We start from the raw sequence: 23,290 nt of genomic DNA on the forward strand, positions 1-23,290 counted from the left end.
CTGGAGTGCAATGGCGCGATCTCGGCTCACCGCAATCTCCGCCTCCTGGGTTCAGGCAATTCTCCTGCCTCAGCCTCCTGAGTAGCTGGGATTACAGGCACGCACCACCATGCCCAGCTAGACTTTTTTTTTTTTAAGTAGGGTAATATGGGATGTACGTTTATGTCTGGCTTCTTTTTTTATTTTTATTTATTTATTTTATTTCATTTTTTTGAGACGGAGCCTTGTTCTGTTATCAGGCTGGAGTGCAGTGGCGCGATCTTGGCTCACTGCAACCTCCGTCTCCAGGGTTCAAGCAATTCCCCTGCCTCAGTCTCCTGAGTAGCTGCGACCACAGGCGCGCGCCACCATGCCAGCTAATTTTTTATATTTTAATAGAGATGGGGTTTCACCATGGCCAGGATGGTCTCGATCTCCTGATCTCATGATCCTCCCACCTCGGCCTCCCAAAGTGCTGAGATTATAGATGTGAGCCACCACGCCCGGCTATTTTTTTGAGATGGAGTCTCACTCTGTCACCCAGGCTGGAATGTAATGGTGTGGTCTCAGCTTACTGCAACCTCTGCCTCCTGCGTTCAAGCGATTCTCCTGCCTCAGCCTCCCGAGTAGCTGGGATTACAGGCACCCACCACCATGGCTGGCTGATTTTTGTATTTTTAGTAAAGATGGGGTTTCCCCATGTTGGCCAGGCTGGTCTTGAACTCCTGACCTTGTGATCTGCCCGCCTCAGCCTCCCAAAGCACTGGGATAACAGGTATGAGCCATGTCTGGCTTCTTTTATGCAACATGTTTTGAGATCCATCCATGTTGTTGCTTATATCCATAGTTCTTTCATTTTTATTGCTGAGTAGTGTCCCATGATGAACTATACCACAGTTTATCCTTTTTCAAATGAAGAACACCTGAGCTATAGCCAGTTTTTGGCTACCATGAAGAAAACTACTATGAATATTCTGTGTTCAAGCCTGTGTGTGAACATATGCTTTCATTTCTCTTGGATAAATAACTAGGAATAGAATTGCTGAGTCATAGGGTAGGTGTATGTTTAGTTTTATAAGAAACGGCTATACATTGTTCCAAATTGATGGTACATCTTACATTCCCTCCAATGATGTATGAGAGTTCCAGTTGCTCTATAGTCCCACTAACATTTGGTATTGTCAGTTTTTAAAAATTTTTTGGTGAGTATGGAGAGGTATCATACTGTGGTTACAATTTGCATTTTCTTGATAACTAAAGATGTTGAGTTCTTTTCTTTTTCTTTTTCTTTTTGAGACAGGATCTCATTCTATTGCCCAGGCTGGAGCACAATGGCACAATCACTGCTTACTGCAGCCTCAGCCTTCTAGGCTCAAGTGATCCTCCTGTCTCAGTTTTTTGAGTAGCTAGGACTACAGGAATGCACCGCCATATCTAGATAATTTTTTATTTTTTGTAGAGATGGGGTCTCGATATATTGCCTGGGCTGGTCTGAAACTCCTGACCTCAAGCGATTCTCTCACCTTGGCCTCCCAAAGTGCTGTGATTACAGGTGTGTGCCACAGCACCTGGCCTTGAGTACCTTTCATATGCTTATTGTCCATTCATTAGGTTGTCATTTTATTACTATAAGAATTTTTTTTTTTTTTTTTTTTTTGAGACGGAGTTTCGCTCTTGTTACCCAGGCTGGAGTGCAATGGCGCGATCTCGGCTCACCGCAACCTCCTCCTCCTGGGTTCAGGCAATTCTCCTGCCTCAGCCTCCTGAGTAGCTGGGATTACAGGCACGTGCCACCATGCCCAGCTAATTTTTTGTATTTTTAGTAGAGACGGGGTTTCACCACATTGACCAGGATGGTCTCGATCTCTTGACCTCGTGATCCACCCGCCTCGGCCTCCCAAAGTGCTGGGATTACAGGCTTGAGCCACCGCGCCCGGCCCTACTATAAGAATTTTTAATATATCTCGCCTTCCTTTGTCCTTTCTCAGATCGATATTTTGCCTATTTGGCTTACTTACTCATTTTCATAATTTTTTGTTTGTTTGTTTTGTTTTTTGAGACAGGGTCTCACTCTGTCACTCAGGCTGGAGTGCAGTGGCACAATCATAGCTCACTGCAGCCTCTAACTCCTAGGCTCAAGCAATCCTCTCTTCTCAGCCTTCAGAGTGGCTGGGACTCCAGGTGCACACCACCACACTCAGTTAATTTTTTTTTTTATTTTATGTAGTGACAGAGTCTAGCTCTGATGGCTAGGCTGGTCTCAAACTCCTGGTTTCAAGCAGTCCTTCTGTGTCAGACTCCCAAAGGGCTGGGATTACACCATAATGTCTTTTGATGAGCAAAAGTTTTTTATTTTGATGTTTCATTTATCAAGAAATTTATTTTATGTTATTGGTTTCTATAGCTTAAGAAAGGGCTACTTTCCTCCAAGTAATGAATTCTGTGTTTTTGCCTGAAAGCTTTATTTTAGCATTTATGGTTTAGGTTTATAATCAATTTTTTTTTAAGGCAGAGTCTCACTCTGTCACCCAGGCTGGAGTGCAGTGGCGTGATCTCAGCTCACTGCATCCTCTGCCTCCCAGGTTCAAGCAATTCTCCTGCCTCAGCTTCTTGAGTAGGTGGGATTATAGGCACTCACCACCACACCCGGCTGATTTTTGTATTTTTATTTATGTTTTTAATTAATTAATTTTTTTTGAGACAGAGCTTGCTCTGTCACTCAGGCTGGAGTGCAGTGGCATGATCTCAGCTCACTGCAACCTCCACCTCCTCGGTTCAAGCAATTCTCCTGCCTCAGCCTCCCGAGTAGCTAGAATTACAGGCACATACTACCACACTTGGCTAATTTTTGTATTTTTAGTAGAGACGGGGTTTTGCCATGTTGGCCAGGCTGGTCTCAAAGTCCTGAGCTCAGATGATCCACCCACCTTGGCCTCGCAAATTGCTGAGACTACAGGTGTGAGCCACCATGCCTCGCCTGTTAATTTTTGTATTTTTAGTAGAGATGGGGTTTCACTATGTTGGCCAGGCTGGTCTATGTTGGCTATGCTGACCTTAGGTGATCCACTGGCCTCAGCTTCCCAGGGTGCTGGGATTACAGGCATAAGCCACCACACTCAGCCTATAATCAATCTTGAATTAATTTTTGCATATGGTGTGAGGTAGGGGGTCAAGGTTCATTTATTTCTCCCATATGGATATTAAGTTGTTCCGGAACTATTTGTTGAACAGACATTCTTTTCTCCACTGGCTGCCTTTTGACATCTTTGTCAAAATCAAGTGACCTTTACAGTGAGGTCAGCACGTTGGTGAAATGGGAAGTCCTGCCTCTTGTCCTCTCACAGAAACACAGATTTAACAATTTACTGATCAAAATACCTTTATGAGAAATACAGAATCCAGTTGAGAAGTATGGTACCCCAGACAAGTAGAGAGCTGAGAACAGCTGCACTGAGATGGGTACTGGATTCCTGGGTCTGGGAATGGGGCTTTCTCAGAGCTACCATCCTCCAGCAGTAGGAGACCTCCAATAGTCTGGTCTCAGACAGGTTCCAGCTTCAAGTAAAATCTCAGATCAATGGTGAAGATGAATTTAAGAATGGATGCTGAAGCCAGGCATGGTGGCATGAGCCCGTAGTCCCAGCTACTTGGGAGGTTGACGGGGAGAATAGTTTGAGCCCAGGAGGTTGAGGCCACAGTGAGCTATGATCATACCACTGCACTCCAGCCTGGGCAACAGAGCAAAACTCTGTCTTAAAAAGAAAAACGAAGTCTGTACCTAGTCAACATTGAAGCAAGAATGCAGAAGTTGCACAGGGTTGAGATAGGGAGGAGCAAGGTGGAGTGGTGGTAAACACTAAGGAACTGGAATAAGAAATGGAACAACTATCTGATTTTTAAAAATTATATTGAAATATCTGGGGAAAATGATAAATGCATAGAAAACTAATCAAATGAAAAATAATTTCAAGATAAAAGTGCATAAAAGTATCATTATAAAATAATAAACACATAGAATTTTTTTTTTTTTTTTTTTTTTGAGACGGAGTTTCGCTCTTGTTACCCAGGCTGGAGCGCAATGGCGCGATCTCGGCTCACCGCAACCTCCGCCTCCTGGGTTCAGGCAATTCTCCTGCCTCAGCCTCCTGAGTAGCTGGGATTACAGGCACACGCCACCATGCCCAGCTAATTTTTTGTAGTTTTAGTAGAGACGGGGTTTCACCATGTTGACCAGGATGGTCTCGATCTCTTGACCTCGTGATCCACCCGCCTCGGCCTCCCAAAGTGCTGGGATTACAGGCTTGAGCCACCGCGCCCGGCCCACATATAGAATTTTTATTTAAAAAGTCAAATGACTGTGAGTCTATTTCTGGTTCTCTATTCTGTTCCATGGATCTGTTTGTCAATTCTCATGTTAGTACCACATAGCCTTGATTACTGTAGCTTACAGGTCTTGAAATGAAGTAGCATAAATCCTCCAGCATTGATATATTTATTTTTCTTTTTGAGACAGGGTCGCACTCTGTTATCCGGGCTGGAGTGCAGTGGCATGATCATGGCTCACTGCAGCCTCAATTTCCTGGGCTCAAGCGATCCTCCCACCTTACTCTCCCGAGTAGCTGGGCCTACAAATGCATGTCACCACAGCACTGCAGCACTGGGACTTTTAAAAACTCTCCAGGTGATTCTAACGTGAGTCAAATTTTCTAGACTGAGATTTCTCTGTCACTATCTCCAGGCCTACACAATTAACTGGTTAGTATACTAGATCATATCTTTCATTCAGATCTTTATTGTTTCTGAATTCTCTCCCTCTTTAGCTCCACCACTGATGCACTTAGGACTTCACCCATTGCTCAACTGGCTTACACTACTTCTAGAAAAAAAATTCTAACTTCTTACTGTGGCTAAAATCATGCTTTGTGATTAGACTTTCTGATACTTCATCCATCATCCTCCCCAAAAAGTACCTTAAACTTCAGCTGTCCTACCATATTTGATGTTCTTCACATGTTTTAAACTTTTCATGCCTCCAATGCCTTTGCCTACCCTCCAGCCTAAAGCACCCTTTCCTCTTGTTATTGGTTGTCACTTTCTTCCTCTCATTCAACATTTAGCCCAGTATCATATGCCCCTCTCTGTCTTGACCACCTTGTCTGGAAGAGGTGTCCTTCCCAGGTTCCCATGGCCTTCTGTGCATGCCTTCATCACGGGTGTTAAGGTACTGACTGTGTTGTTATTGTCACTTGTTGAGCACCCAGCTAACATACAAGCTTCTTGAAGACTGAGACTGTGTGTATCCATCTCTTGTCCCTAGTGCCTAGCAATGTGCTTGCTAATATGAGGCACCTAATAAATTTTTATTAAGTGAATGAAATCTGGGCTTGGATCTGCATCATTATTTGGGACAGATTCCTTAATATCTCAGAACATTCTGTTTTCTTATACACACTAGAAATAACACACATGACACAAGGCAGACTTAAGTGAGCTGATACTGTAAATGAAGTCCACTGCTTGGGCCAGGGACATGCTACGCGCTCAATAAATACTGGTCTTTTCCTCTCTCTCCGCCTTCCACCAGATCTTTCTGGGATACCCTTCTTACGCACACTTCCTTAGCTGACCACTAGGTGGTGTTAGCCTCTGGCTTGACATTCAGTTCCAGAGTTGCCCAATTAATGCCCCAGCCCAGGCCCTGTTATACTCAGATAGAAAAGGGAGTATTTTGTAATTTGCTGAGCCATCCAAAAAACGAGACACCCTTTCCCTACACTAGTTTCTTTGCCCTTGTCATCATTCCAGGTATTGATCATGAATTTCAGAGAATTCCTCCATGATTCCCCACTATTTTGGTTATAATCTCAACCCGAGGATTTGAAGATGAAAGATGCCTCTTAAGAACAGATGTGGGGAGGAAGAGAAGGTGCTGAGGCAGAGAGAGATTAAACAATGAATGCCATAGAAGAAATACAGGGAAGAAGATGCTTAGAGTCACATCCTGTTTCCAGGGAAGGCACCTCTAGTCCTAACATTCCTTTCACCAATCAAGAGCCCCTCACACTGGGTGGAAACAAAGAAGAACAAGACATGGTCCCTGCCCTCAAGGAGTATATGGTCTAGTGCTGGATACAGAGCCCACAAAATAAAGTGCTAAACTCTGGATACTGAAGCTGTCCTGGATACAAGTTTGGAACAGGAGAGATGGGCAAAGCGGGAATAATAGGAGGGCTTTTCTGAGGAGGGTAGAGAGGAGTAGGGGAGCTGTATAATTAATAGTTCAGGTAGAAATATGCATTCTCAACTGGGCGAGATGGCTCACACCTGTAATCTCAGTATTTTGGGAGGCTGAGATGGGTGGATCACTTGAGGTCAGAAGTTCGAGACCAGCCTTACCAACATGGTGAAATCCTCATCTCTACTAAAAGTACAAAATTACCCAGGCATGGTGGCGAGCGCCTGTAATCTCAACTACTTGGGAGGCTGAGGCAGGAGAATTGCTTGAATCTGGAAGGTAGAGAGGTTGCAGTGAGCTGAGATCATGCCACTGCACTCCAGCCTGGGTGACAAGTGAAACTCCATCTCAAAAAAAAAGAAAAAGAAGAAAGAAAGACTGAAATATGCATTCTCTCACCTTACAGAGATACCCTCAGCAGTTCACCTGCTGGAAATAACCCAAATGCCCAACAATCCCAATAGACTGTGGGGCATCCAAGTGAGAAGATTCCAAGTAGCCAGGATAAAAGGATGAGCTAAATTATGCGTACATGCAATGTGGAAAGGGATCAAGCTAAGTTAATTGAAAAAATGCAAGTTACAGAACAGTATATATCTTATGAGTTCCTTTGTGGTTTTAAAGGATATTCACTTATATTTGTATGTTACGGTTTTATTTATTTATTTACTCATTTATTTGAGACAGGGTCTCCCTCTGTTGCCCAGGCTGGAGTGCAATGGCACGATCTCGGCTCACCACAACCTCCACTTTCCAGGTTCAAGTGATTCTTGTGCCTCAGCCTCTGCAGTACATGGGATTACAGGTGTAAGCCACCATGCCCAGCTAATTTTTGTGTTTTTAGTAAAGACGGGGCTCTGCCATATTGGCCAGGCTAGTCTCGAACTCCTGACAAGTGATCCGCCTGCCTTGGCCTTCCAAAGTGCTGGGATTACAGGTGTGAGCCACCACACCTGGCCTGTATGTTACTGTTTTAAAAACTCTCCTGGTTGGGCACGGTGGCTCACATCTGTAATCCCAGCACTTCGGAAGGCCGAGGCGGGCGAATCATGAGGTCAGGAATTTGAGACCAGCCTGGCCAACATGGTGAAACCCTGTCTCTACCAAAAATACAAAAAAAATTAGCTGGGCGTAGTGGTGCATGCCTGTAATCCCAGCTACTCAGGAGGCTTAGGCAGGAGACTTGCTGAACCTGGGAGGCAGAGGTTGCAGTGAGCCAAGATCAAGCCACTGCACTCCAGCCTGGGAGACAGAGCAAGACTCCACCTTGTGGGGGTCGGGGAGCACTCTGCTGGTAGAGGAGACCTGAGGAATTGCTGATAGAAGTTACTCTGAGGGTGCAGATGAAAAATGGGGATGTGGAGAGCAGCAAGTTTCCTTTTACTTTGATACTTTTTTTAACCACTAGGTACTACCATTTTTTTTTTTTTTTTAGCCATACGAAGTTAATAAAAATATACATTCACATTCAGGAGATATCAGAGGCTGGGAGGTTGCAAGTGGGAAGTGCGTGCCGACCAAGGCCAGGTTTTGGAAGGCCATGACGGAAGCGGAGTTCACATTTGACAACGGTCTATAGACACTCACCCACTAGAAGTTCCCCAGCAAGGAAGAGACACGAGGAAAGCAGTTTTTGGAAGATTCACCTGACAGATGGGGGGTGGGAGGGAGGAAAGCCCCTTCAAGCCCTCTCAGGCTACATATGGTTGCTCCAGGTACCGTTTTCCTTTGAAAGCTGTCAAACTGTCCAAGGTCCATTTCACTCTGATTTCACTTGGATCTCAATACTGGGAGGAGCCCTGGGCGGAACCTTGCAGGCATTTGGTGAGTCGCTGTAGTGCCTCTCACACAGTGTTGGGCCATGGGAGCGGGCAGGAAAAGAGGAGAAATAAGACCCCATTTCTGCCTGGAGCAACTCTCTGGCAGTGGAAATGGAGGAAATCTGAGATATATTTCAAAGGAAAAAAACGACAAGCCTCGAGCACAGGCTGGCAAGATTGGATATAGGAAGGAAAGGCCCCCGTGAGGTGGCAAAAAGTCTGAGGTTTCTAGCCCGGGAGACTAAAGGCAAGGTGGCCACCTTGCACTGAGCAAAGCCGGCTGGAAGAAGCTAAAGGTTGAGCTCACTGTCATTAGGAGGCCAGTCCTCCGTGCTGCTCCTGTTTCTGCCAGGGACAGACTGGAGTGGGGACCTTTCCCACTACCTTTACGTGACTAGCACGTAAAAGGGAGAACCGTCCCTCATCTCCAGGTCAGATTTTGGCAGCCGACGTCGTCTGCCCGGCTCCTTGAACTCTGACATGCAGACACCCAGAAAGTCAGACACTAAGGGAACGGCCATAAAACGCCGCCCAGAAGGGGGCAGTGGCCAGAAGCACGTTCACTGGCCCCTGGGAACAGCCCGGCGCTTGCCTTCGGCAAAGTAACATTCCCGGGTGGGCTGAGCCTGGGGACAAAGGTCCGGCACTCAGCAGACACCTCCTTGGAACCCTAGGCCTGGAAGAGGAGGTCCAGAGTCCCTCATCTTATTCCAAATCCTGGTGCTTGGTATCTAAAATCCTGACTTGGTGGCAAGCCAGTCAGAAGGTATTAAAAAAACAAAACAGAAAAATAAATGAGCCCCGACCTCTTGGGCAAAAAGGGGGTGGTGGCCCTTCCTTAACCCCACCCGTTGGTGACTCACCTCTCTCTAAACCAGGGCCGGCCCCTCCCGCGCCCAGGGCTGGGCAAGCAGGGCGGGCGGGTACCGAGGTGGGCTCCATCCCCGACCCCCACGCGGGCGGACAAGCTCCGGCGTGTCCCCGCTGGTGTCCCTGTTTACTCCGAGCCCGGGAGCGAGGTGGGGGCGGGTCCTCGCGGCCCCTCCTCCGCACGCTCCAGCCCGGGTCCGGTCTTCCAAAGTCTCCAAATCAAAGCTCAGCCTTTCCCTGTACCTTCCCCGCGGGCTGGCGGCCCCTGTCCCCGCCCCGGGCAGGGGAGGCACCGTCAGGGTTCCCCTTGAAAATCGGGCCTCGACCGAGACCACCTAGTCCCGGACGCCCACAGAGGGAGCCTGAAATCCTAGAGTATGACACCGAATTTCAAAGGGGAGCCGCTCAGCTCTCCGCCCACAGCCCAATCCCACCCTTGGCCCCTTCAGCCCTCCAGAGCGCCAGGGAGGAGGGCCCAGGCAGGGAAGAGGGCGCCCCAGGCCCCAAACTAGCTAGCGAGTCTCCGGGACCCCTACTCTCGGACCGCTTTCCAGAACTCCGAGCCCTGCCGCGGGTCCGCGTCCCCCTCCCCCGGGCAGCGCGTCAAATATGCGCATGCGCACTCACTGGATTGCCGCGTAGCTCTTTCTACCCCCCCAACCTTTTTTCTTTCCCCGCCCCTTCCCTCCCTCCCTCCCTCCCTCCTCTAAGCGTCCCCTCCCTCTCCCCCATCAGCCCCCCCTCGGCACTTCAGTCCGGGGAACAGCCGTGCGAGCTCCAGGCCCATGCACTGAGGAGGCGGAAACGAGGGGAGCCCCCAGAGCTCCATCAAGCCCCCTCCAAAGGCTCCCCTACCCGGTCCACGCCCCCCACCCCCCCACCCCGCCTCCTCCCAATTGTGCATTTTTGCAGCCGGAGGCGGCTCCGAGATGGGGCGGTGAGCTTAGCCCGGGGAGGGGGGAAGGAGCAACGCGGAGTGAAGTGGGGGGGGGTGAGGAGGTGAAGGGTTTGGATTTGGGGGCAGGGGGCGCACCCCCGTCAGCAGGCCCTCCCCGAGTGGCTCGGAACTCTACCTCTTCACCCACGCCCCTGGTGCGCTTTGCCGAAGGAAAGAATAAGAATAGAGAAGGAGGAGGGGAAAAGGGGGACCCCCCGATTGGGGGGTGAAGGCGAGAAGTAGCAGGACCAGAGGGGAAGGGGTTGCTGCTTGCATCAGCCCACACCATGCTGACCCCGCCGTGGCTGCTGCTGCTGCCCCTGCTCTCCGCTCTGGTCGCGGCGGCTATCGACGGTGAGTGAGATTCCGCGTCCCCCCTGGACCCCTGGGGGCACCCTCTCCCCACCCCCCACTCCTGCGTACGAGTGGGGAAGGGAGACGCGGGAGGGGGTGCCTTTTGTTATCCCAGTCCAGCTGACACAGCAGCGGCCCGACTGGGGGCGGGGATGGGGGTCCGATTTGGGGGATGGGGGCCCTGGGCAAATGATGCTTCCGGGGCCCCCCAGCACAAACAAAGACCAGAGACCTGGGTAGAGGGAAGAGGACTCCCCCTTTTTCTGTTTCTGGGAAGGAGAGGCCTTCTTTTCCTATCTCTGCTCGGGGAGGGCCTCCACCTCCCCTGCATCCTCCAACCCCCCACCCCCCATCTGAATTGTGAAGGAATCCGGATTTGCAATGTTCTGCTGCAAAAGGGGGCGGGGGTGGGGTGGGGGGGCGTTTTGCAGTGGCCTCTGAAGCTCCAAGGGGGAGCCGGCCGGGGGTACCCTGTTGGGCAGAGGGCAGGCAGGCCCAGGAAGGCTGTGGGTGGGGAGAGGGAGGGCCCCCTGCTTGGGTGTGGAATCGGGCCCCAGAGCCCCGGCTGGAGGCCTGGGTTCTGAAGTGGGCTCTTCCCCTTCTCCCGGCCTCTGTCAGTAGCCTGGGGTAGGGCTGTGTTGAGGGACAGAGAAGGGGAGCTCGTCATACTATGTGACTTTGAATTTTCCTTCTTAATTCCTGGGAGCTTTGAGACGAAAAAACGTCAGATGTCATCTTTGGGGAAGGGGACTGGAGAATGGCCTGGAATGCTGGGGTAGGAGGGTGGGGGAGGCTGCCTTCTCCCTGACTCCTAGCTTGATCACAGTTTGGATTGGAAGGAGAGTTGGAGGTTGGATGGGATTATGGCTTTGCCCCCACAGTCCTTTAGTAAACGTGTTTATTCCCTGTGCCTCCCCCCCATCTCCAAATCTCATACACACTTTGTATATTGCAGAGTTAGGCTTAGGCTAGAACTGCGTCTTTTTGGGGAAATGGGGTGCCTCTCTCCCCTTTTCCTGTCAGCTATTTTTTTTCTCTTGTGAGTCACTGGTTCAAGTCTTGCCCAAGCTTTAAGACTTCAGCTGGGGTCATGGGGGTTGGGCTGGGCTGGGTCCCTGATTTGAGAAGGGGTGGGATCTCATCCCTTCCCGTCATCTTAGCCCTCTCATCCAAGGACAGAACTGGGCCCGGTACCATCATACACCCCCTCCTCTGTCTTGCCAGACTGGGATTGGGAAAGTTTTTCTCTGAAACCAGATTATCTTCCTCCCTCTCCGCTTCAATTGGAGGAGGAGAGTTAGAGGGTCAGGAAGTAGCTGTGCCCCCAAAAAACATATTTAGTGGCCCTCGGTTGTGCCATCTTGTGGACAGTCTGACCTCCCCCCCACCCCAGTTATCTGCCCAGGAGGAGGAGAGGGGTCTTGCCCTGAATATCCCCCAGACCAGCTGCACAGTCAGCCCCCGCCCATGACTCCTGTCATTATCATGTGTTTTCCTCTTGTTCTCAGCCCTGAGAGGTGAGAAGGGAAACTGAGGCAGGGAGATCGGGGTTGCAGCCGCTTCTGGGAGGAATACAAAACAATTTTGAGAGAGAAAGAGACCCATCAGGAGCCTGATGAAGGAGGGTGGCTGGAGTTAGGCAGAAGCAAGAGGGTCTCTGTGGAGAGCAGGGAAGATCAGGAAGCGACCCGATAGTGCCACTCCGAGGGCCCTAAAGGGGTTCTGTTTGCCACACCAAGTTAGCTGGGGGTGACTGGAAGCGAGAAACTGGACATGCCTCCCTTCACTATCTCCCTACCCTTTCTTAAAATGTCTACCAACCCTCCCTCTGTATCCCCAGCTCAGATCAAACTCTATCCAAAGCCCCAGGAAGGGACCCCTCCCAAGCACACACCAATATTCCTGCCTTGGGAGTGGGAATATAAATAATCAGCTCCACCCCACTCTGGGGTAGGGGTGGTGAGAAAGGGGAGTTGTGTAGAAATGCAAGTTCGACTCTCCAGAGGCAGCCTAGGGGGCCTTATCCCTAACCCTGCCCTCCTGCCTTGGGTCCATCAACACTGAACTTTCTTGTTTGCTTTCCAGAGATTGATGACCTAGCTCACCTGACTTAGTATCTAACCTTCCTCCTGCTGTCACTGCCTTGCTGCTTTCTCTCCAGGGCCGCAATCCTAGGCATTTTCTCACCTCTTCTGCTTTCTCTTCTATGCCTGAAACTGCCCCTAGGGTCCCTGCCCTTTGGGGAGTAATGCCACTCCCCACTAGTGACAAAATTGAGTGTACCTGCTGCTGGAGAGGTTGGAGAAAGATGGGGTGGAGAATGAGAAGAGGGACTACTGAGGCCCTGCTGAGATTGGGGAACATTTTGTAGTGGGGAGGGCACCCCCCGGATAGATACGGCTCAAGAATAAGGCTGACTTCCTCCCTCCCACCCTCCTGACCTTTGTCCACACACCCCCTTGAGCTGGCGGATTACCAGTTACTAGAGTAGGTGCGGTGGACGTGAGGTATGGAGCTGCGGTGTTAGCGTCCTGGATCCGTGGGAGAAAGTTCCAAACTCCTTTCTCCCGGATCAGACTCACATCCTAAATGTCTCCTCTTACCTTGCTGACTTTTAAAGCAAGAATGTGTAAGAAACTCATTTTGGGGTTGGAGGGATATGTTGATGTTTAGGGTTGCTTCACTAGACATCTTTTTCTTCCGATCTTGTTCTCTCCTCCCTTCATTTTCCCCATATATATATATTATTTTTACCCTCAACCATCCTTCCATCACCGAGTCTCCCAAAGGACTGCAGCCCGGGTCCTGGCCAGAGTCAGTTCCTGTCCGGATGCCCCCGCTCTTCAAAACATTTTCCTTACCTTTTGGGAAGCCCTTCCTCACTCAAGTCTTAACTCTCTTTCCTCCTGCTGCAGCCTGAGCCCTCGCACATCAGAACCACCAAGCCTAGGTTTATTCCCTCCCAGTACTCTCTTCCCAGGGTCCTCCTCACCCCTTGGACTCTCCACCTTTCAGGTCCTCCAGCTCTGGATGTGGGCTCATTGCTCGTGGGGCAACGGGGAGCAGTCGAATGGTTCTGCGGGAAGGCCCCTGACTTGGTGGTGCTGGGTATGAGCGGTGGAGAACCAGCCTCCCCCTTCTGTCCCAGATTTCAGCCTGGTTAGCAGGATCCTGCATTGTTTGGAGAAGGAAGCAGTTGGCTTTGGAGTGTTTCCGGTGCAATGGCCTCAGGCACCAATATAAACCTCCCTGGGAAAGAGGTGAGGGGTGTGTGTGGAGAGTTGTCCCTCTTGCACCTCCAGGGGAGATGAGAGCCTCTACCAGGCCTTAGCTTCCCTGGCTGGAGAGCTCCGTTTTCCTTCCTCCTACCCTCTTGACACCAGGGGAGGTGGTGGTCCCTGTTCTGGGTCTCCCTTGCGTCAGGTGCTGCTAGGGCCGAGACTCTGTCTCCCCAAGCTAGGACAGATCTTGCTCCCACCCTGAGCTAGGCTCAGCGGGGCAGTCATTCTCTGGGTTCATCCCAGGACAATTGTGCCATCACCTTGGCAACCTCTGGGCTGAGCCCCCTTCTTGGCTTTTCTGCCTGTCTGTCTTTCTTTCTGTCTATCATTAGTGTGCGCTGTCTTGGCTTTTTAGAACCTGTCTCTCAGCCTCTCTGTACATCTCTCTCATTGCTGAACCACTGTAACATTCTCTGCCCTGCTTTCTGTGTCTCTGTCTCTGTCTTCATTTGCCCCCATCCAGGTCTCTTGGTATCCCAAAAGCTTCTTAGGAGCAAGAGTCTGGGCTTTCCCACTTACCCTCTAGCTCCCTCTTCTCCCTTTTGGCTATTTTCCCCCTTCCTGGCCACACCTCGCATCCAGTTCGGCAGCAAAAGTTTCCTCTCCACTTTCCTCTTTCTTCTTACCCCTCCACTAATTTGGGGAGTGGGTTTTGGAGAGAATATTTCTGGAAGAAAGGAACTTGATCCCATTTGTGGGCTAAGAGGGAAAAAGGAGGTGTTTCAGAAGGAAGGAGGGAGGTTAGACTTGTGGCAGAACTTCCTCCTGACCAGGAGCCCGAGAACTGGAGAAAGATGTAAGGAGTGAGTCAAGAGCTTGGAGTTTTGACTCTGGTGAGCATAAGCCATGTGTGTGCGGCTGGGGTGGGGGGAGAAGGAGGGAGGCTTAGAAATGCCGGGTGAGTGATATGGTGACCTCTGGAGGCCTTCTGGGGGTCTGGCTTTTATTTGTGGGGAAAGGAAAAGCTGGTGGGCGAGGTCGCGGGTCAGGCTAATGTCCTGCTGCGTCAATATTGACTCAGAATGGAAGGGGAGAGACCCTTTCCCTCCCCTGGCTGTCCAAGCCACCCTGTCTGTCTGTCTGTCCAGGCCGCAAAGCAGAGGCCCAGACTCAGGAATGACAAAAATGTGTCTGAGCCTCACTGAGCCTCGGGAAGGAGCCACCGGGCAACACCCAAAATACATAAAATTCAATGAAAACCTCTCCATTTGGGTTTGGGAAGCCCTTGCTGCCCCACCCACACAGGGTTGAACATTCAGATTCCTGCTGGCTCTGCCCCCTCACCCCCATCAGGCATCCTCCCCCAACTCTGTTCCCTTAGCTATATCATGTGGTTCCCTTTAGAAACCCCCACCTCACCTACCTCAGATGAGAGCCTATCTCTCCTGCTGTGTCCACTCCTAAAAAGGGCCCCAAGGTCCCTGTCAAGCTTTTGCAGTCCCTGAGTCTCCTTGTCCTTTAAGCAGCACCTCTAAGGTCTTAGCTCTCTTCCTCGCCCTCGCTCCCTCAAAGGGTATCAAAGGATGTGTTCCCCTCCTCTGGAGAAGACTCCTTCAGGGTTGGCCTTCCCTGTCACCCTCTCTGGCCAGGCATTCTCACCCCGCTGCCCCACCCCACCCCCAAGGGCCCAGAATGGGACAGAGGATGACAGCCAAGGCTCAAGCAGGGCAGTGGGGTCTGTGTTGTGTCTGGACGCACACCCAACTCTACACCTCCTGCCCTGGCTCCAGCTTGGTGGCCCTGGAGGCCATGGCTGGGCTGGGTGCCTGGGTTTGGGGGTTGTGGGGCAGGGTGTTGGCCAAGTTAGCATGGCAGTCACATTCATCTTCAGGCAAAGCCGAGAACAGACAGCCCCTGTGTCCTGGTGTTCTTCCTGCAACCTCACTCTCTCTCCTTCCTCTCTAGTTCTCTCCTCCTTCTCCCACCCGTCCACTTCTGTCCCATTCTTCTTCCTCTCTGTCTCCTCTGTGCTCTTCCCTTCTCTCTGAGGAGCCCTGAAGGCCACCCCTTACAATCCTTCTCTCCACTCTCAGGGCCAGAGAATGACAACGTTCTCCCTGCAATTTCCCTTCCTTGTTTTTTTTGGGGTTTTTTTTGTTTTTGTTTTTTGAGACAGTCCTGCCCCATCACCCAGGCTGGAGTGCAGTGGCGTGATCTCTGCTCCCTGCAACCTCCGCCTCCTGCTAATTTTTGTATTTTTAGTACAAATTTTTGTACTAATTTTGTACTAATTTCCTGGTAATTTTTCGCCGTGTTGCCCAGGCTAATCTCGAGCTCCTGACCTCAAGTGATCCACCCACCTCTGCCTTCACCTCCCAAAGTGCTAGAGCTACAGGTGGGAGCCACTGCGCCTGATCAGTTTCCCTTCTTAACCTGGCTCCATCCATGGTCAATGAGGAAACCATCTGCTCAGTTGCTAGTCACTCTGTCCCCCACCTCACAGGGTTGTAGGATCTAAGTGAGTTAATAGGTACCGTGTTTCCAATCAGTACCGGAGCTTTGCACGGTGAAAAAGATTAGCTCCTATCAGTCAGGGAGACAGGGTTCTCATGTGGGCCAGGAAGCCGGGAAGGTCTTAGATGCTTCTGACTTTAAGGCACTGTTGTTCCCTCATCCAAACTGCAGGACCACAAAGGTGGGTTTTCTGGGTGCTGGATTCAGACACAGAAGGCTCTGCTAGGGGAGTGGGGTTGGCTTTGCCTCTAAGCAGATTATAAGTCTCCTACCCCACCCCCACCGCAGCTCCCTCCCAGCTCTGAGTGAGGCTTCCCTTGGCTGTGTAAACTGCCCCAAAGTAGGTTATTTGTTTCTTTCTTCCCTCTCCCCCTGAAGGAAATCAAAGACAGGCCTCAGCCTTCTCACTCCAGATTTCTGGGGCCTTTTCCACCAGCCCTGACAGGAAGGAAGTTCTTTCACGTATCTCTCTGCAATCCTTGTGCTGGCCAGGCCCTTGGGAGATGTGGCCCCCTCCCCCCATGCTGCAGTGGGGTAGGGGCCTGGGCCCTCCTCTTCCTTTCACTTGCCCCATCCCCCATCCCCTCCCTGCAAGAGCACATCTGGTTTGTGAATCTCTCTCATTCCAGCTTTTGGAGTTTGCCAGCTGCTGTTTCCTCTGTGGAGTTCAGGCCAAAAATGGGGGTGGGGGACAGCGGGGGGGGGGACTCAGTGAAGGCTAAAGGAGGGGGCACCATGGCTGGGATGTGGAATGGAGGGGAGGTTAGGCAACCACCTGGTGACCTCAGGCTGTGGCTGGACGCTTTGCCCCTGGGAGGAGCAGGGCATGGACCAAGTCCCAGGTGGGGGAGGGAAGAAGTACATTGGGGCCTGTGGGTGGCATGGGGGTCTGTTTCTGGGCTCCAAACATCCCATCTGCCTCAGAGTCCCATTCCAGCCCCCCTCTTCCCCCTCAGCCTGCCACGGCTGGTCAGGGGAAGCTGACGGTTCTCCAGCATGCTAACTAGGCTGGCGGGCTGTGTTTCCCGGGAAGACCTCACAGCTGGCCCAGTGGGGCAATGAACTCAGCATTATCCACCTCCTCAAGGGGCCTTTATTCCAGGCTCAGGGTGGGGGCCAGGGGAGGGGGTCCGAGGGGGGAGCCTGGCTAGGCCATCCTTGATGTGTTTCCTGAACTTGGTCATTTTGGCCAGGGGCCTGAGTGCTGTCCCCTCTGCCAGCGATGAGGGTTAGGAGGGAGGACATCTCAGTGTGGCCCCCATCAGACTCCCTCCCTTCTAAGAGCCCCCCCAACCCCCACCACATTTTCCTTATACTTCTGTCTCTGCCCTGCATTTGCATTGGTTGGGTACAGCTGTCTTCTCGGGAGACTGTGGCTCCTGCAGCAGGCAGAGGGTCATCTCACCCTCCTTGGCACCCTGATGCCTAGTGCAGTGCCTGGCATAGATCTGGCCTCCAGTGTGTGCCAGCAGAATAGAAATGCAATGACACAGGCTGAGGAAAAGGCACGAAAGGCCGGGAGACTGGGAGCCCAGCCTTGGGTGGGGGAGAAGGAGTGGGGGACTGTTCCTCCCGGGGAGGATGTGGTGATAGAGGCTAGGAGGAGTGGGAATGGGAGGACTGATGTGGATTTCACTGGTTTAGAGCTTGGAGTCGGCTGAGCTGGTTTGAGTCCCGGTCTTGTCACTTGCCAGCTATTTGACCCTGGGCAAGTCACCTGGCTCAATTTCCTCATCTGTGAAATGTTGCTATTAGTTGTCTCCACTTTGTCATACTGTGGAGGGGATTAAATAAGATCATACATAGAAAAAAACTGCTTCACCACAGTTCCTGGCACATACTGAGCCCACAATAAGAGTTAGTTGTCACTATCCTTAATTCCTCCTTGGGGGATGCGGGAAGAGAATGGGGTAGGAATGGAAGAAGCCTGGTGGGGATGAGAGGGTAGGGCCAAGAGGTCCTGCATATAGTAACTAACTAGGATGACTGGCTGAAACCAGTTCCTAGAGTTCATTTCAGCCATCCCCCTGCCTCTGCTCCCCATTCTGTCATCTTGAGCAATCTTTAGGTGCCTCTTACTTCTAAGGATGCTACTGAAAGACCCTCTGAGGTCTAACCAAAGTAGGTTGTGTCTTTAGAGAATGAAGAGGCCGAGGAAGGTGGATCACCTGAGGTCAGGAGTTCAAGACTAGCATGGCCAACATGGCGAAACCCTGTCTCTACTAAAAATAGAAAAATTAGCTGGATGTGGTAATGCGTGCCTGTAGTTCCAGCCACTGGGGAGGCAGGGGCAGGAGAAATCACTTGAGCCCAGGAGGTGGAGGTTGCAGTGAGCTGAGATTGTGCCACTGCACTCTAGCCTAGGGGACAGAGTGAGACCCCATCTCAAAAAAAAAAATATATATATATATAGGGAATGGAGATGGAAGCAGGGCTCTCCATCCTGCCCGTTCCTGCCCAGCCTTGCCTTCCCCTGCCTCTGCTAAAACCGTCTCCACGCTACTACTATGTGTACCAAGGGCATCCCTCCCCACAGCTCCCATCTGGGGGCTTAGCGATTAAGGATTAGGAAGGATGGGGTGATGGGTTGGGGACAAGGAGTGTCCCAGAGGCAGAGAAGCAGAAGCAGAGAAGCAGCTCTGGGCCTCTAGTGGGAGTTAGAGGAAGATAAAGAGAAAGCACGTCAAAGGCCTAAATGCACCCCCCTTCTCCATCACTCTGTCATCAAAGCCAGGGGGTGCTGGTGTCTGATCAGAGTAACCAAGAATAGCAAAGGCTTGACCCTGACTCCTAGAGACAGGTAGCCTAGGGGACATGGAGGGGTGCAGTAAGATGTGCTTCTGGATCCTCCCCCTGCCCCCGCCACAGGTACACAGTGTCTAGGAACTACCCAAAGCCACCCCTTGACACCTCCAGGCATATAGACCGTGACTCAGGGCCTGGACCAGATGGAGACTGATGCTAGGGAAGGAGAAGGAGTTCTAGGGAACTTTAGGGCCACAGAATTGGCCTCCATCCTTCATTTATACCCCCTTTTCTTTCCTTGCCCCTAGCCCCTAAGACTTGCAGCCCCAAGCAGTTTGCCTGCAGAGATCAAATCACCTGTATCTCAAAGGGCTGGCGGTGTGACGGTGAGCGGGACTGCCCAGATGGATCTGACGAAGCCCCCGAGATTTGTAAGTACTTTTTCTGGATCATTTTCCCCAAACCCTTGATGTATCCCTCTTCCTTTGGCAGGTGTTGGGACAGCTGATCTCTAGCCTGGTGTGGACCTTGCTCAGTGATTGTATTTGTCCATGACACAGCTAAAACTGTCCTTTACCCCTCTTCAAAGTGCTTGGCATGGTGCCTGTTGGGCTTAGAAATGGCACCTCAGCCTTATCCCTCAGGTGCTGCACCCCAAGATGGTGTTCTCCAGGCTGGAGCCTTATAGAAGGCCCGGCCTCCCTTTCCTTCCAGCTCTTCCTCATTCCACCTCTCAGCTTTCCTGACCCTTGATGAGTAGCCTCAGATCTTGTCAGATCCTCAGATCATCTTCCGTCCTTTGGCTTCCCAGGCCAGAGGCCACTGGCACTTGCTCAGCCCTGTACCAGAAGCCGCACCCCTGTGCTTTTCCCGCCACCCCCGCCTTCCCCTGCCCCCAGTAAGTGGTGTAATCGGAGGCAGCTGTTTTAACTGGGAGAAAGGTCCCCACCCAGCTTTTGCCCTGCCAAGGGGAGGTGGAGAACTTGTTGGTGGGACCCCAGAGTCCTTGGTAGCTGGCATGATCCTGGGGGCTCCACCTTCAGCCTTTCCCCTGCTTGGTTAATCTGGGCCAGGGTCAAAACGACCCTGGATTCCTAGGTCTGTCTCTGTTCCCTCTCGTGGGCTTTATCCTGCTCCAGTCCCATCTGGCGTCCTCTCCCCACACCCCTACCCATAATTATCAGGGGTAATTTTAGGGCTGGAAAGGGAGCCACTAGTGGACTCTGCCTCACCCCTACGCTCTGCCCTGGAGGACAGGGGCCAGGGCATTAAGTGAGTGCATCTATGGCAGTGTGCTTCCAAGAGCCTAGAGTCTCTTCTTGTCTGATGCCACCTGCACCCCCATACTTCTGACCCTGATGCTTGGGTATTAGAAATAAAGAAAGTCACGCAGAAGGGCCAGATCTGGCTCTTTTTGTTCATTCTTCCTTCAGTTTGTTGTAAACCTCACCTTATATGCATTACCACTCTGTTCACGCTTATACACCCTCCTGGACCTGTAATATCACACACAGACCCACCTGGCACTGATGTGCCCAACTCTCACCCAGACACAAACACATTCTCACAATAACACAGAGTCACACTCAAATGTGGATGCAGAAACACACCCTATACTCAAACAGATGTCCCCAGACACACACAAACCCAGACTGATTCACAAAAGGACATGGAAACTCACATACTGAGGCCAGAAGCACCAGCATACAGAGAGACACACAGATGCACTCTCACTACACACCACTAAATGCTCTACAGCCACACACCCAGTTGTCTGAGCAGACTCCTGCCCAGGCATACATGGGTTGTAGACGCTGTCACTCACACACAATGTCCAGGCTTGGGAGCCAATGGACAGTGGTCTGTCTATCTCATTCGTCCTCTTGAGCAACAAAGGAAGTTCCAGGGAATCACCAGTTGGCCACAACCTTATTTTTTCAGAGATGGAGTCTCACTATGTTGCCTTGGCTGGTCTCAAACACCTGACCTCAAGTGATCCTCCTGCCCCAGCTACCCAGAGTTCTGGGCTATAGGCGTGAGCTACCATGCCTGGCCAGACCACAACCTTTGATTTTTCCCCAATCCTTCTATCAGGCCTGTTGCTTTGGGGTTGGAAGCTTAGAATAGTGCTGTTCAGTAGAATCGAACAAACCACATGTGCTGTTTTGTAATTTTCTAGTAGCCACATAAAAAAGGTTAAAATGAACAGATGAAATTAATTTGAATATTTTATCCAATGGATCCAAAATAGTATCACTTTAGTACAGTATATTCATATAAAATCATTAGAGATCTTTTGCATTTTCAGGTATTAAGTCATCAAAATCCAGTGTACATTTTATATTTGCAGCTTGAACTTGCTGCCTTTCAAGTGCTTGATGGCCACATATGGCTGGGCTATGAATTGGACAGTGAAGATCTAGAAGATTTGGCACCACTCTTGGCCCAGGTTCTGCAAGCTGGGAGCCATGAGAAAGAGTTTTATCATTTGAGTTTCTCTGCCATGACTCTGCTTCTCTCAGCTCATCAAAACTGTTTTTTGTTTGTTCGGAGACAGTCTCGCTCTGTTGCCCAGGCTGGAGTGCAGTGGTGCAATCTCAGCTCACTGCAACTTCTGCCTCCTGGGCTCAAGCAATTTTCGTGCCTCAGCCTCCCGAGTAGCTGGGACTACAGGTGCATGCCACCATGCCTGGCTAATTTTTTACATTTTTAGTAGAGATGGGGTTTTACCATGTTGGCCAGCCTTGTCTCGAACTCCTGACATCAAGTGATCTGCCTGCCTCAGCCTCGCGAAGTGCTAGGATTACAGGTGTGAGCCATCACTCCTGGCTTCATCAAAACCTTTTACTGACCTCAGTCATCATCAGAAACCAGGCTGTCCTCAGCCTGTCTCCTGAGCATAGAATATTGAGGCATTGGTGTTCATAGGCATGGGTCACTTAGGGGGTAGACTCTGCTGAAGGCCTAGTTTCTACCTCCACCTGTTTGCCTGCAGGTGTGTGGCTACTGTGGGGAGTGTCGTAGGAGAGTTCCAGGTGGAAGAGTCTAACCAGCCCTGAGACCTCCTGAGATCTGAAACCCCAGTCTTAATTCATTTCCCCTCACCCCCAGTGAACAGCTGGCCAGACAGCCACCATAGCCAGCTTGTTCATGCCCATGCTTCTGTCTGCCCTCAGGTCCGCAGAGTAAGGCCCAGCGATGCCAGCCGAATGAGCATAACTGCCTGGGTACTGAGGTGTGTGTTCCCATGTCCCGACTCTGCAATGGGGTCCAGGACTGCGTGGATGGCTCGGATGAGGGACCCCACTGCCGAGGTAAGGACTTTTCTACTCTCTCCTGTCCTGTGTGGATGCAGCATGTTGTCAGCCCACTTTCCGAGGACTGTCCTGGCACCTTCAGTGGGGGTGAGGCCTTGTCCTGGTCCCTCGCCTAGATTTGTCTTCAGAGAGTGGATGAAATTGATGGGCCCCTTGGGCTTGGAGCATGGTCAGACGGCCCTGCGGGCCGCAGCCGTGGGCCCTAGCCTGGGCCCTTCCCTCTGACTGTATGTTCTTGGACTAGTCACTACCTCTTGCAGGTCGCAGTTTTTCTTCTGTGAGATGAGAGATCAGTGTGTTCATACTTTTTTAAAATAGTATGATGCTTTCTTCAAAAGGCTTTCTGCATGAAGCCTGAGTGTGACCACAGAGAGGAGCAGAGGTGCTTTGACTAAAGCTTAGTGATCTAGTCCAGTCCACCTGCCGCCCCTACAGTTGCCCTAGGAGGCACCCCCCAGGAGCTGCAGGTCTTTGGGGCGCCCTGAAGCTGCCTTGGTCCCCCCCTCTCTGACAGCCTGGACTGTCTGAGCTGGTTGAGAGGAAAGCCATCCAGGCGGAGGTGGGAACGTCAGGATGATAAATCAGACGGCTTCCGGCCTGCGGCCCTGTCACCGGCTGTGCAGTCATTCCCCTGAAGCCTCTGTGGGCCATGGAGAGTCCAGGTCACAGCGTGGGCAATTTGAGGAGTCGTGTAGGGGGAGGCAGAGCCTCAGGTCTGCATGTCAGGGAATAGTGACGTCTCCCTTCGCTTGTCCTTGGGGTCTGGGCCCGCAGCAAGAGGCTGGCTTTGAGAGGCCATGAGCGTGGCCCAAGGGGAGGGGCTGTGCTTGGTGTGGGGGCAGTGTCCTGTGCTGTGTGCCCGAGAAAACATCTGCCTGTGGAGGGGACTCGTCTGGATCCTGTTCACTAGGAGCAGGGAGGTTGGAGCAAGGGAGTTTGTGGAAGATTTTTCTCCCTTCCTTTGGCTGATTTTGCATGTTTTCATCTGAAGCTCCTGGGACGGGATGCAGAATGCGGGCCCACGGCTGACTTAAATGACCATGCATACCCCTTCTCATCGGGTGGTGCATGTTCAAGCTTGCTTCCCTTTGAGTACCTTTATGGTCTCTAAAACAACACAAAACCTCAGAAACCTCAGGTCTGAACTTCCTTCTCTGATGTTACAGAAACTGGCCTCCTTATCCCCTCACTCTATACCCAGAAAAGATTCTCTTTTCTAGGTTTTCCAGAGGAAATGATATTTCCCCTCTGTGTGGAGTTAGGCTGGGCAGGCAGCACATATGGGCTCTTGGGTGGAA

General features: G+C 51.3%; 1 protein-coding gene across 1 annotated transcript in view; it reads left to right on the plus strand.

Annotated features, from left to right (window-relative positions):
* Positions 1-9,568: 9,568 nt before the first annotated feature.
* The window catches only part of LRP1 (LDL receptor related protein 1), an 86,200-nt gene continuing 72,478 nt past the window's right edge, over positions 9,569-23,290 (plus strand). The window contains exons 1-3 of the mRNA XM_017536168.2: positions 9,569-10,195; positions 18,984-19,106; positions 21,852-21,989. Coding sequence (XP_017391657.1) covers positions 10,129-10,195; positions 18,984-19,106; positions 21,852-21,989 — 328 coding nt within the window. The 5' untranslated portion in view covers positions 9,569-10,128. The remainder of the gene's footprint in view (positions 10,196-18,983; positions 19,107-21,851; positions 21,990-23,290) is intronic.

The sequence above is a fragment of the Cebus imitator genome, unplaced genomic scaffold, assembly GCF_001604975.1.
Source record: "Cebus imitator isolate Cc_AM_T3 unplaced genomic scaffold, Cebus_imitator-1.0 Scaffold96, whole genome shotgun sequence".
Classification (NCBI taxonomy): domain Eukaryota; kingdom Metazoa; phylum Chordata; class Mammalia; order Primates; family Cebidae; genus Cebus; species Cebus imitator.